Consider the following 15,230-nt stretch of genomic DNA (forward strand, 5'->3'; position numbering starts at 1 on the left):
TTTACTGTTAGATTAAATGCACTGAGATAATGACAAAACTTTCATCTACTGTGTTTGAACTGTTTCTCAGGTGACCGTGGCTGACACCCCTCACACTATCTCACAGGGAAGCACTGGCTCCCATTTCCCAAGGTTGCTGGGAAGATGCAATCCGATGATACACGAGAAAGAGATATAGTAACTACCTCCCTAGTGAGTAACGGAAGTCAACAATAATGACTTTCTTTAGAATTAGAGAAAATGACTAGGAAGAAAATAAAATAATTGGGCAGGAAAACAAATAGGATTTTTGTACTTACTAACATGTCATATGCACAAGGACAGTAGAACTAAATTGTGTGGGTTTGTCATTTTTAAAAATGTATTTTCACTGTTGCTATAATGCTGTAATAAATGCAAATAAAAATCATGCCCGTGGAGGAAATGAGAGATCCCAATATAGGAAATTAGTACTTAACTCTGTAAAATAAAAGAGCCTCACAGCTACACTGTCTGCCTAAGACATCCCATATCTTCCTACTGAAACAAAAGTTTTTATCCAAGAACAAAGAGTGGTCTCCGGAATCAGAAAGGCCTATCACTCACCAGCTATATCACCTCAGGCAAACTGAGTACTTTGAAAAATCTCTGACTTTTCACCCATTAAAATGTGCAAAATTGTTACGAAGGCTGAACATGGAACACGGGTGCTCAGTGGATGGGCGTCTTCTCCCTCTCCCCCTCCCGGAGCCCCTCCTGATCATCCCGGCACAGCAGGGGAAGGAGGGCACAGATCACTTAGCACTTTTCCAGCACTTACTGCCTGGAAAGTTCATGCGGTAATTAACTATATATGACTTGGTGATATATTAGCTACTGTTGCTGAAATCTTAAGTGTCTATCCAACTTTTTGTGCATTTGGGGTTATTCCTGCAGCCAGACAACACTGCTTCAAAGGAAGACCCTTCTCAGTGTCATCTCCCAAGTGCCTCGGCAGTCAACCCTGGGGACGACTGTTGAGTTACTCTGCTGCCCAAGGGCAGTGAGGATCTGGGGTAGGCAGGGAGTGTGGGGGACATGAGAGCTTCAGTTGCCCTTCTGGGAATCTCTTGGCCTGTGTCCTAGAGAAATTCTACTACAACAAGCCACCCCCAACTTCCATTTTACGGTCTTGGCACAGGTGAAGTGGGGGAGGGTACAGCTGATGACTGCAAGGGACACAAAGGGCACAGTAGCAGGATGAAAGCTCACATACCTGGATGAGATAGTGGGAACATAAATTGAGAAGCTCCAACAGCTGTAGGTGACTGCCAGCTGCTAATACATCCTGGATCACACCTGGCTCCAACAAAATCTGTTTTGGTTTTTAATAAAAAGAAAGCTATCAGTTACTTACAAATTAATACTTGCTTAATATGCAAATACACTGTATTTAAATTGCTGCTGAACAGCCTATATCTGAATTAATATTGTGCTTTATTATGGAAGTCAGTTCTTTTTCTTCTATTCTGATTGAGCTATGCCCCCCACTCAGATAGCTGAGTTGTCACTTCCAGAACCCATTTCTTATGTGTAAAGCTCTGCGCTTAACCACTTATTTTTGTAGGAAGGCATGAACATTTGCAAAGAACAATTCTTAAAATTCTATTTGTGATGGAGGTAATCTTATAAAATGAAAAAGAACCAAAGTTTAGTTTTTCAAAGTACATTTCACAATTTTGTAGGTCACAGAAACAGTATTGTTAACAGACATTTTAGGGAAAGGGGGCTTATGTTTCCCCCTTTCAATAGGAGACCACAGCGGCTACTATTCCATTGTACTTCGGAGTCCTACAACAGCAAATTTCAACCAAAACCTTCATGTTTCTTTTTCCCAATCTCAGATTCTCTAATCCTTTCCACTTCAAATGTAAGAAGGAGAAACCACATTTTCAGACTACAAAGAAATCACAGAGAAGTAAAGTTTCCCCAAAACACTAGTGATACCACTTCTGCCTTTTTTTCTGGCTAAGTCCAACTTTGTGTCTCCTGTTGCCAGTTCTTGAGCTGCTGCACAGGGCTGGAGGCAAACAACAACCACAATGACTAAATTCCTTTTACATGAGTGACTGCCAGGCACAAAGAGGCCAAAAGTCCTGCACCTGCCATCCCAACCCACCCCCAAGCCCAGGGTTTCCCAAAGTCTCATCTCTGCACGAGCAGCACCAACAGCACCTGGGAATATGTCACAATTGCAAATTCTTCCGTGCCTCCCCAGACCTAAATGAATTAGAAACTTTCAGGGTGAGGTCCAGCAACTAGTGTTGTAACAAGGTCCCTGGTGGTTCTGATGCACAAGGGAAGCCTAAGAAACACTGGTGTAGTCAACTCACTCTACTCCTTCCCCCCTGTCTCCTCAAGCCTCCACCTGCTCCTTTCTCTCCTTACTCTAACCCCATGATCTTCCAAAGGTTCCCAACACCAAATCTACCAAGCCACCTACCATATTTGTATCAGCACATTTGGTTTTACTCAACATTCCATTTGTGCACTAGATCTCAACCCCTTCTGCCAGCAATTGGCCCCTCTTGTTCCCACAGCATTATCTGTTCTCTTTTTACTGATGATAATTCCCATCAGCATACAAATATGCCTTTATGGCTTTTATTTCAAGAAATAAAAATCCCCTCCCTTGACCCTACAGCTCCCTCCATGCCCCCTTCATAGCAAAGTTCTTCAGGAAAGTTGTCTATACAAAACACCACTATTATTTGCTCTACTCTGTTCTCTCTTGAAACCACTTCTGTTGAGTTTTGTCCCAATGTTCCCCTAAAAATGTTCTCATTCTCATCAAGGTCACCAAGGATTTCCAAATCCAAGAGCCATTTCTCAATACTTATTATTTATCAACTTTTTTAGAGAGACAGCATGTGCTCACAGGTGCGCACAAGCAGGAAAGGGGCAGAGAGAGAGAGAGAGAGAGAGAGGGAAAGAGAATCTCAAGCAGGCTCCACGTACAGTGCAGAGACCGATTCAGGGCTCAATCTCATGACTGTGAGATCACGACCTGAGGTGAAATCAAGAGTTGGACGGACACTTAACTGAGCCACCCAGGCACCCTACCATTTCTCAACATTTAATCTTACTCAAGTCAGCAGCAGTTAGCAAAGCTGCTCTCTCTCCTGCTGGAACAATTTCTTCCTTTGCCTCTGTGACAGCACTCGTTCTCTGTTTCTTCTACTTCATTAACTATCCCCTCTCCATCTCCTTTCCACCTGTTAAGCTTTGGGGACATCCAAAATCAGTCTCCAGACCTCTTCTTCCCTCTCTCCACTCATTCCATGGATGATCTCATGTAATCCCATGACTTTAAAACTATCTGTACACTCATTACACTCACATTTTTTTTCCTCTAGCCCCAACCTCACCCTTGAACTCCAGACTGTGATATCCAACTGCCTATTTCCACTTGGATATCTAATGGGGAGCTCAAACTGAAGGTACCCCAAACTTATCTCTTGATCCTCTCTACCAACAACCAAACCTGCTCCTATCCCAATCCTACCATCTCAGCAAACAGAAACTCTTGGTTACTGAGGCTATAAACCCAATCAATTCCTGACTCCTCTTACTTTCCTCACACCTCACATCTGATCATCAGCCACTCCTATTGGCTCTATCTTCCAAATAGTTCCAGAATCCAGCCACCACTTAATACTACCACCATCGTTATCACTCTTGTCCAATCCACGGTCTTCCGAGATTTACTAGAATAGCCTCCTAACTGGTCAAACTTCTTTCTCCTTTGCCCCCTTGCAGCGTTTTTAAAATATCAATCAAATTGACCCTTCAAAGATATGACTGAAATTATGTCACTCCCTTATGCAGAACTCTCCAATGACTTTTTATCTCATTGGAAAAAAAGCCAATCTTCACTGTAACATAAATGTTTCTGTGAATACCCTGAGCACCTGTGTGTCTACAACTAGTTGCTGTTTTCTCTGCCTGTGTCACTCTTCTTCAAGATACCAGTATGGCTCACTCATTCATGACCTCAGACCTCTGTTCAGATATCATCTTACCTGAGAGGACTTCTGTGGCCATTCTAGGTAAAAGAGTACCTTGCTCCCCATCACCCTCATTCCTTATCTCCTTCCTTTGCTTTATCCTTCCTAGTACTTACCACCTCTCGACATCATATGTATTTATTTATTTGATTATTTTATGTTTCTCCACCCACAGGATATAAGATCCAGGAGAGCAGGGACTTGGTCTATTTTGTACCCCCAGCACTGAGAACAATGCCCAGCACATAGCTTTCCATATTGATAAACTTATTTCCATAAATTATTGATGAATTAATTTATCTCTCGATATATTTTTAAATTCAGAATTAATTTCATTGATTAGTAAAATGTAAGAAAAAGGGATTATAAATTATATTCTGTACTAAAAAAGTGAAAAAGTTAAGCACACGTGGCAAAAATATCCATGTTCATCCTGTTCTCAAAATTCTTTATAGCTCCTTTCCCATCTAGTCAGAAGGAGAAGCCTGAATTTCTCCAGCTCCTCGAAGAGACAGGCTTTGACTGACATTCAGGAAATTATCGCAGCTCCCATCACAGAAGCAAGGATGTAGTATATTCTTGCAGAAGAGGCATGGCCTAAGGCGCAGAATGGGGAATAGATGGATTAGAAAGGTTAGTCTTAGCCTTTAAATCCTGTCAGCTGTGCTTATTTCACACGACTGGCATGCATGATAACCTTCAAGGCTCAGCAATGCCAAACATAAAGACAGATATCACAGACAGACAAGATGAATATTCCATAGCATGTGTAACATGTCCAGCAGGCTCACTTCGAGAAACCCTCACAGGAGGCACCCAGACCGGGATTGTTTTTGCCTTTGTTTCTCAGTTTTTGTTCTGTGCGTTGTTTTTTTGTTTTTTCTTCTTCTCTTATTATAAGTTTTCCTAGAAGATGCCTTAGTGCAGAAAATCCCTAAGTGTGTTTAAAGGACACAGTTTGGAAAAAAATAGAAACAAAACAAAAATCAAACCCCTACCAGGAAAGCTGGGTCACACCTATGGGAACAGGATGCTCATTGGCAAGCCTCACTTGCACTGAAGTCTTTCAAATTCAGCTTTGTTATCTTTGGTGACTGGTTGTTCTAATATATTTTTCCAGAGAATTTGTGTTTGGGCAGGAGTACAAACAAAGGTTTAATCTCCTCATGATTTACAGTATGATGAACATGCCTATCAGCTTCTAGAAGAACTGGCCGAAAACAGCCTTCTGCAGAAGGAAGCGATCTCAAACACACCCATTTGCAGAAGACAACTAAGGCAGCTAAGTTTAAGTGCTGCAAAGCATATGCTGGTTACACTTAGGCCTTTCAGAATCATGTACCCATCAACATCTGGTCTGGCACTCAAAGCAGGACAGGCAGGGGGCAAGGGTCACTCGAGGACCACCTACAGGAAGGGGGGTGTCCCCTGAGAGTTCAGAGCATTAAGTGGTGGAGTGGCAGCTAATGGTAGTGGCTTGACACCTCCAGTCACTCATCAAATTGGAGGAGTTTAGCTCAGACAGAGGTATCAACAGGGGACAACTCAAATGTCTGAATAACCAAAGACATCAAGAAATGTATCATGGATGCATAAAGCCAAGTGGTCCAGAAGGCAGTGGGGGAAGGTACAAACCATTAAAGCTGCCAAACTGGATTGGCATTTCCTCTTCCGTCAGTGACATTCACGTCCCTGGGTGGAAGCAGAGCTGGGACTTCTTCAGACCGGACTAAGAAGTTTTGATGCAATCTTAGGTGGGGTGTGAGTACCTCTTGTTCACAGGGCCATCTGGATGGAATATTTTCTCCCTGCCATCCACTCACCTCTGACCTCTAGATGGCAGAATACAGGAAGCTGAACTTGAAAGGGGGAGCTGAAGAGTGCTTGCTGGGGACATGACAATCTCATTATGGAACCTCTCCTGCAGTTTGTGGCAAGCTAGGTTATGTGAACTAAGGTCCACATCTGACGCCTACCCCAAATTCTGAGACTCCGCGTGAGTTCCCTAAGAACTCGCCAGTTATGGCCAGGGTGATGCTGGGTGGTCTGACAAACTTTAAGTAGACATAAAAGCCACAAAGTGACTAGAAGGCGGTGGTCTCTAAAGATACCACTGTGAGTTATTACATCAGAATTCAGTCATGAGGTTGGTCCAATTGCCCAGTGGAAGGAGGCACTCTTGAGTACGCAATCCAAATGTGTCCTCTGGACACCAATCTAAGCAGGGCTGGTAGTGGAGAGCTGAACTGGCACAATCTCTAACGAAGCCCTTCCAACCTGGAATGAGGCAGGGGCTCCTGGTCCCAGCAATACCTTCAAGCAGGACATGGGGCCAAAAGACTCCTGAAAGAGGAGAATGGAGCCTGAGGTGAGATTCTGCACAGGACATGATGAGATGGGTCATCTCTGTCAGCCCAGACTCACCCGCTGGGCTCTGGGAGGGTGGGGTAGGGCTGACATAGCACACAGACCCCAAGGTGTCCCTGAATTTCCTTCTTCAGCTTCTTCTCCCACATCACCAAGCATCCACCCTCTTAATTCTGACTCGGTGTTCTTCTTTTTCTTCTCTTTATTTTCTCTCCCACTTTCACCTTGCTTCTTGGATTAGCTACTGGCAGGGACTGCATTTAATAGCGATGGCAAGTCTCAGTGCGACATTTTTTTCTGCCTTATGAACAGATGTATTGGCATCTTCAGAAAATTTTGTATCTCAGTTCTTCGAAGTCATCTTCTTCATTTCTTGCTTTAGGAGGCTTTTATAAAATTTTTTTTAACGTTTATTTATTTTTGAGACAGAGAGAGACAGAGCATGAACGGGGGAGGGGCAGAGAGAGAGTGAGACACAGAATCTGAAACAGGCTCCAGGCTCTGAGCTGTCAACACAGAGCCCGACACAGGACTCGAACTCACGGACTGTGAGATCATGACCTGAGCTGAAGTTGGCCGCTTAACCGACTGAGCCACCCAGGCGCCCCTAGGAGGCTTTTAAATAACTTACTTCTAGATTTATTGATAGAGTAGCCTGAAGAGTTGAACACATTAAAGCCAGACAAGGTGTCTACGAAACATATAACTGTGCATACAGCAGCATAAGCATTTTTGCAAGCATCCAAACAATTGCAAATTAGATGGTCTTAATACTATTTATAAGGATAAGGGAGCACATTTTTTCTCTTTTTTATGCTTTGTCTCTTTCGGATTTTTTTTTTCTATGTAGTATAGAGAAATGGTAAATTATTATGATTTTGAATATCTAAACCATCAAGTAAATTGAATACAACAGTGCAGACAATTTTCAAGTGATCAAATATTTAAGACGCATAAATGAAATCCTTTGCATAAAGCTTTTCAAAAGACTTCTTATAGACAGAATAAGATCTAGCTATGTGAAATTGCCATCAATTTAGGTTTTGTTTCAAAGCCGTTAGACTAAGGATTTTTTATCCACCAGGTGGCGCCTATGTTTAAAGCAAAATTATTTTCTAAATTGCTCACATATTGCACGTCTGTAATTGACACCCTAAGTTTATTTTTAGAAACGAACAAAATAATTCAAGAAAGGATAATAAAACATATGAATTCTACTTTCTATATGTCTCTATTATTTGGGTAATTGTTCATAAATTTTTGCTGCCGTGCTCGATCTGAACAATACTAATTAGAATTCAGCAGATCTCAACAAATTAGGTCCCAATTTACGGATACAGTTCAAACTTTTTGTCCTTGTATTTGGAAACTATCATGATGTGGCCACAACCTTCTTTTAAAAATGTATTTCCACTGATGCAGCCTATGGTCCCTTTACTACAGCCAACAGCCCACTGCTCTCCACACTGAGGCAGCACTTTTTTCTCCACCTCGAATGCCCTCCTAACTTCTTCAGTCTCCCTATTTCAAAATTCTACTCATTCAAGATTCTAAGTTCATTTCCTATACAAAGTTTGCAAGGTCTTCCTCCACCCCAGCCTCCAGCTGGGATTAATCTCCTGGGACTCCAAACTACCAGAGATGTATACTGGTGTATAGTGAACTAAGTCCATGGCTCTAGGTCACACTGCCTGACTTCAAAGCCTGGCTTCTACACTTGCTGGCAGAATGAGATCAGGAAAACTACTCAATTTTGTGTGCCTCAGTGTCCTCCTCTATACATGAAAATAAATATTTATACCCAAAGATTGTTTTAAGGACTGAGAAAATGCATATGTATCATTATAACTGTGTGTGGCTGTGTGTCAACAAAAGGGCTCAAAACCAGTATGTGACTTACATTTCTCATAAAATGGATTAAGCAGCTTGGAGTACCACCAAGCCAGACTACTTGTATTCTATTTGGCCAATCGTAGGCCATAGTTTCAGGTTCACAAAATGGCTACTATACCTCCAGGCATTGCATTTGCAGTCAAAGCATAAAGAAAAGAGAGGGCAAAAACAAAAACCAAGTGCCAGTTGAGTCTGTCATTATTTACCAGGAAACAACAGATCTCCTACAAACTCTGCTACATAGACTTCTATTTCCATTTCATTTGTCAGGACGAGGTCATGCGGCTACCCATAGTGGAAAAGAACCTGGGAAATAGGACTCTTTATGGTTACACGCACTATTGTTCCAAATCAAATTGGAATTCTCTAGAAAGAAAAAAAGGAAATGGATATCATACAGGCAACCAGAGCACAGGTCATGGCTCTTAGCACAGTATCTATTTATGGTTAATCTGCGATAAATGTTAGCTATTGTCTGTTTCCTTTGCATGTAACTAAGTGTTTTAGCCCTGAGTGAGTTATGTGTGTATACCTTAGTTTTACCTATCCTATTTCATGTTTGTTGCTATTGAACATGCTAGAAGAGCACTCTAGATTTACTTATTAAAGGAATTCTCAGGCTTAAACAATACAGTTCCTGAGGAAAATGTTAAAAAATGTCAAACACCTCTATGGAGGAGCCTGGTCAGATGCTAATCCTTAATAAGGATTACCTAATTGAAGGAATTAAATAAAAGGGCACAACAGACATTTCAACTAACAGTTGTAATCATATGTTTAAGTAAAGGTAACCTATGGGTTGGGTGAGGTATATAATGAATTTGTGATTTGATTATTAAGTCTTTACGTTACAAATTTTGTCAGGTGGCTTTCCTCCAAATATACCAGTACACTTATACAAATTTCTAAAGGATCTCAATATTAAACTTTTAAAAATACTAATTTATCTTCAATTTATAGAAAAAAAAAGAATCCATGTATTCTTTTCCATGTATTGGAATACGAAAAGAGAGAAAACAAAGTTGATTTTCACGATATTTTTCAAGAATGTTAAAAGCCACAAAGGTAAAATAATAATAAAAATATCCTAGTAAAAAAAGAAAAGTGTGGAAATTGCTTTGAGATTCTATAATTTTTCTTCCTAAATTTATACATCCTCATCTGGTTAATTTGAAATTTCTAAGGTTACAGGCAGGTTACAGAAGCACGCCCTTCTCCAGGATGCTGAGAAGAAACCTAAGAATAAATAAGGACACTAAGACTCCACTGCCAGGAAACTACATGCTGCCTTGCCTGCAAAAATTTCACTTAGGACCATTAATGCAATTTAGAGGATGTTTCTGTCTATAGATGTTGCTGCTGGGACTAGTTCTTCCTTTCCTATTTTAGGACATGCCACAGGATGACGGATGAAATACTCCAGCTAGGTGCTCCAGGAGAGAGAGAAGAAAAAAATCAAAAGGAATTATGAAGCTGTGGTGTAACTATTGCTACAATAGGGGTAGGCACAGAGGGCTGTAGGAGTACTTGGCTGAAGACAATTCATTTCACCGAACTTGTGAAATAATTCTTCATATGAAAAAACTTGGTTCTTTTATATTGTATGAACAACCCCCACCCCTTTCTTTTGGCTCCTTCTCCATTAGCATGATCCTGGCATTTCAAAGCTCTGAGATCAATAGGTCTGTCAGACAGTCATTTCCAACATAGTTTTCTTCATTATGTTTAAATTAATAAAATATATTATTTAACAAAATGTAAAGTTAAATTATACATACTTGCATTACCTAGAAAAATATGGCCCAATTATTTGAAAAAGCAGAACAAATTTTTGATAGTTTCTAAGAGAAATAAGCAGTCCCAGCTATTAAATATAATGAAACATGAAAGTCATTACAGGTTATAAGAAAAGCCAAATTAATTATTAAGACTTACTTTTATAACCAGTGCTCTTTCAAGTGTGATGAACATGGGAGGGTTCATCCCACAGAGCTTTATTAGTGAAGCTGGGCTTCTCCACACAGAGCTAGTTTCTTACAATGCTAATATGACCAAACAAGAAAAAAACATTACTAAAAAATGCTGACATCCGAAGATGGAAGGGCTCTGCAAGAATGAATAGGGCTAATTCCAATGTTCACTTATAGTTGGCTGCTACTTTGTCACTGCTAGGTACTCAAGCACAAATAAAAACAAAGAACCCGAGGAGATGATTACGCTATGGGGTAATTCATGCCAAAACAGTGGTGGCCACAGTATGCTAAAAGAGCTCTTCACTATGAATGCCTCATTTCATAGAAAAATATTTCTATTTTTCACATGAAAAATATCATTCATATCCAGTTTCATTTGGGAAATCCCTTGTATTTGCCTTATGAAGAATGGACGTAAACTATGGCTGTAGGGTCCACTGTAGGAATGTGGGCAAGTCATTAACAGGTTTGTTTTTAGCACTGTTGTACAAAAAATGGGAGATGACTACTACTTACTTGCATAAAGTCTTCATAAGGATAAAATGAGATAACCCAAGTAAAATTCTTAGAATAATGCCTGGTATTTTTTATTCAATTCCATAAAAAAAAATAAATCTACTTCACAAATAATTATCCCCTATTGCCAGTTTGTATACTGCCTACCATGTACGGGGTACCTTGTGAGGTAATTTCATAGGTTTTCTTTCCTTCTTACACCCTTTCCCACTCATCACTCCTGCAAGGTAAATATCACGCCCACATGCCAAACGAAGAAACTGAGGGCAGAGAAATTCACCCATTCAATTAGCAAACCTTTTCTGAGTGTTTACAATATTCCAGGCACCTTTCTAGGAACTGTGGATATGATTATAAACAAGACAAACAAGTTCCCTTGTTGCATGGTGCTCATAGTCTAGGTTTTGGCCATCGGGGTAGACTGCAGGGCTACCGATTGGCAAGAGAAAACCAAGGGGAGAAAGGTTTGGAGGAAGGATCACCAGTTTCATTTTGGGATATGTTAAGTTTGTAATGCCTATTAGTCATCCAAATGGAGATATCGAAATATGGAAAGATAGGAGTCTAGTTGACAAGCTACAAGCCCTATACCAAATTTTCCAATCACATATTTTTGTATGACCTATGAGCTAAAAATAGTTTAAGAAAAACTTTTCTACTTGCATTTTTCAAAATTTAGTTTTATTTTTTCTAACAAAATTTCTTTTTGAGAGCACTTTCAAATTCACAACAAATTGAGCAGAAAGTACACAAAGTCTCTTATACCTCCTGCCCCCAACACATGCATAACCTCCCCCATTATCAACATCTCCCACCAGAGTGATACAGTAGTTACAACTGATTAACCTACATTAATACATTCTCATCATCCAAAGTCCACAGCTTACATTATGTTCACTCCAGATGTTAGGTTTGGATAAACGTATAATGACATGTAACCACCATTATAGTATCAAAATTTTTTTTACTGCCCTAAAAATCCTCTGTACTCCACCCTATTCCTCCCTTCCCACCCCCCAGCCCCTGAAAACCACTGATCTTTTTACTCCATAGTTTTTCCTTTTCCAGGATGTCATATGCAGTTGACCTTTGAACAACAGGTGTTTGAACTGCATAGGTCCACTTATATGTGGAATTTTTTTGATATAGTATAGTATTATAATGTATTCTCTCATGATTTGCTTAATAGCATTCTTTTCTCTGTATCACTTTATTGTAATATTATAGTATAAAATACATATATAGAATTTGTGTTTACTATGGGAAAGGATTCTGGTCAACATTAGGCTATTGGTAGTTATGTTTTGTGGAAGTGAAAAGTTCTACGTGATTGTCAACCGCATGAGGAAGGAGACAGTGCCCGTAACCCTCACTTTATTCAAGGGTCAACTGCAATTGGCCTCCCAAAGTATGAAACCTTTTCAGATTCGCTATTTTCAGTTACTAATATGTATTTAAGTTTCCTCTATGTCTTTTCATGGCTTGATAGCTCATTTTTTCTTAGCACTGGATCATATTCCATTGTCTGGATTTACTATAGTTTATCCATTGACCTGCTGACGGACACCTTGCTTGCTTCCAGCTTTTGGCAATTAAGAATAAAGCTGCTATAAACATCCATGTGCAGGATTTTGTGTGGATGTTAAGTTTTCAACTCCTTTGGGTAAATACCAAGAAGTGTGATTGCTGGATTGTATGGTAAGAACATGTTTAGTTTTGTAATGTTCTCCCAGTTCGTGGCTCGTATTGTCATTCTCTTGACATTGACTTTTGCAGTACAGTTTTTAATTTTAATGAAGTTAAATTTATCCATTCTTTCCTTCATGGGTCATGCCTCTGGTGCTATATCTAAAAAGTCATTACTACACCCTAAGTTATCTGAGTGTCTCCTGTTATCTTCTAGCAGTTTTACAGTTTCGCATTTTACATTTAGGGTTGGTGATTCATTGTGAATTACCTTTGGTGAAGAATGTAAAGTCTTTGTCTAGATTCATTTTTTTTTTTTTTGCATGTGGATGTCTAATTGTGCCATCACCATTTGTTTAAAAGACTATCTTTGATCTGTTATATTATCTTTGTTTCTTTGTCAAAGACCAGCTGACCACACTTATGTGAGTCTACTTCTGGGTTCTCTATTCTGTTCTATTGATCTGTGTGGCTATTCTTTCACCACTACCACACTGTTTTGATTACAGTAGCTTTAGAGTAACTCTTGAAGTCAGGTAATGCCAGTCTTCCAACTTTGTTCTTCTGCTTCAATATTTTGCTAGTCATCCTTGGTCTTTTGCCTCTCCGTATAAACTTTGGAATCCCTTTGTTGATACCCACAAGATAACTCACTAGGATTATGATTACAGTGAATCTATAGGTCAAATTAGGAAATTGGGAAGAACTGACATCTTGACAACAGGAGTCTTCCTACTCATGAACATCAGCATGAACATGAACACAGAATCTCTCCATTTGGTTCTTTTGATTTCTTCTGTCAGAGTTTTATAATTTTCCTCATATAGATTTTGTTCGTATTTTGTTAGATTTATTTCTAAGTATTTCAGTTTTGGGGTTACTAATATCTAAGAATGGTTTTAACTTTTTAAAATGGGAAAAAACAAAAGTTTGATACTGGCATACCTCAGAGGTACTGTATGTTCACACCACAATAAAGCAAATATTGCAATAAAACAAGCCAAATGAATTTTTTGATTTGCCAGTGCATATAAAAGTTATGTTCACAACATACTGTGGTCTGTTAAGCGTGTAGTAGCATTATGTCTAAAAAACAATGTACATACCTTAATTTAAAAATACTTTACTGTTGGGGTGCCTAGGTGGCTCCTGACTTCAGCTCCTGAAGCTTCTGACTTCAGCTCAGGTCATGATCTCACAGTTCATGAGTTCAAGCCCCACACTGGGCTCTGTGCTGACAGTTCAGAGACTGGAGCCTGCTTTGGATTCTGTATCTCCCTCTCTCTCTTCCCCTCCTGCACTCCCACTCTGTCTCTCTCTCAAAAATAAACATTAAACATTTTTTTAATATAGTATCACCAAAATCCACACCCGAAAAACAAATAATCCAATGAAGAAATGGGCAGAAGACATAGACACTTATCCATAGAAGACATCCAGATGGCCAACAGACACATGAAATGATGCTCAACATCACTCATCATCAGGGAAATACAAATCAAAGCCACACAGAGATACCACCTCACACCGGTCAGAGTGGCTAAAATGAATAAATCAGGAAACTATGGATGCTGGTGAGGATGTGAAGAAATGGGAACCCTCTTGCTCTGTTGGTAGGAATGCAAACTGGTGCAGCCGCTCTAAAAAACAGTGTGGTGGTTCCTCAAAAAGTTAAAAATAGAACTACTCTATGACCCAGCAATAGCAATGCTAGGAATTTATCCAAAGGATAAAGGACTGCTGATTCGTAGGGGCACATGCACCCAAATATCTACAGCAGCGCTTTCAAAAACTGCCAAATTATGGAAAAAGCCTAAATGTCCATCAACTGATGAATAGATAAAGAATATGTGGTTTATACATACAATGGAATACTACTTGGCAATGAGAAAGGATAAAATCATGCCATTTGCAGCAACATGGATGGAACTGGAGGGTATTATGCTAAGTGAAATAAGTCAGTCAGAGAAAGATATCATATGTGTTCACTCATATGTGGATCTTAAGAAACTTAACAGAACATCAGGGGGGAAGGGAAAGGGGGAAAAAAGTTACAAACAGAGAGGCAGGGAGGCAAACCATAAGAGACTCTTAAAGACAGAGAACAAACTGAGGGTTGATGGGGTTGGGGGAGAGGGGAAAGTGGGTGATGGGCATTGAGGAGGGCACTTGTTGGGATGAGCACTGGGTGTTGTATGTAAGCCAACATGACAATATATTATATTAAAAATAATAATATATAATAAATAAAAAGTAAAAAAAATAAAGATTTAATCTGAAAAAATTTTTAATTTTTTTAAAAATAAAAAAAATAAATAAAAATACTTAAAAAATGCTAACCATTAAAAAATGCTAACCATTGTCTGAGGTCTCGGCAAGTCATAATCTTTTTTTCTGGTGGAGGTCTTACCTTGATGTTTATGGCTGATGACCAATTAGGGTGGTGGTTGCTAAAGGCTGGTGTGGCTATGGCAATTTCTTATAATAAAACAAAGTTTGCTACATCAATGGATTCTTCGTTTCATGAATGATTTTTCTATAGCATCTGATGCTGCTTGATAGCATTTTACCCCCAGCAGAATTTCTTTCAAAATTGGAGTCAATCCTCTCAAATGTTGCCATAGCTTTATCAACTAAGTGCGTGTAATATTCTAAAGCCTTTGTTGTTATTTCAACAATCTTCATAGCATCTTCACCAGGAGCAGATTCCATTTCAAGAAACAACTTTCCTTCCCCATCCATGAGAAGCAGCTCCTCATCCATTCAAGTT

At 39.6% G+C, this 15,230-nt stretch overlaps 1 protein-coding gene across 8 annotated transcripts in view; it reads right to left on the reverse strand.

Moving 5' to 3' along the window:
- KLHL32 (kelch like family member 32) overlaps nt 1-15,230 on the reverse strand; it is a 192,880-nt gene that overhangs the window by 113,748 nt on the left and 63,902 nt on the right. For 6 of the 8 annotated variants that reach the window (XM_047102441.1, XM_047102445.1, XM_047102443.1 and 3 more), the window contains one exon: nt 1,235-1,333. The exons of the other annotated variants lie outside the window; for them this stretch is intronic. In XM_047102441.1, the coding sequence (XP_046958397.1) occupies nt 1,235-1,333 (99 nt within the window). The remainder of the gene's footprint in view (nt 1-1,234; nt 1,334-15,230) is intronic. 8 annotated transcript variants of the gene reach the window in all.

This window comes from Lynx rufus, unplaced genomic scaffold (assembly GCF_022079265.1).
Source record: "Lynx rufus isolate CCGP_SWC_20201006 ecotype Redwood Valley unplaced genomic scaffold, mLynRuf1.p SCAF_6, whole genome shotgun sequence".
NCBI lineage: Eukaryota > Metazoa > Chordata > Mammalia > Carnivora > Felidae > Lynx > Lynx rufus.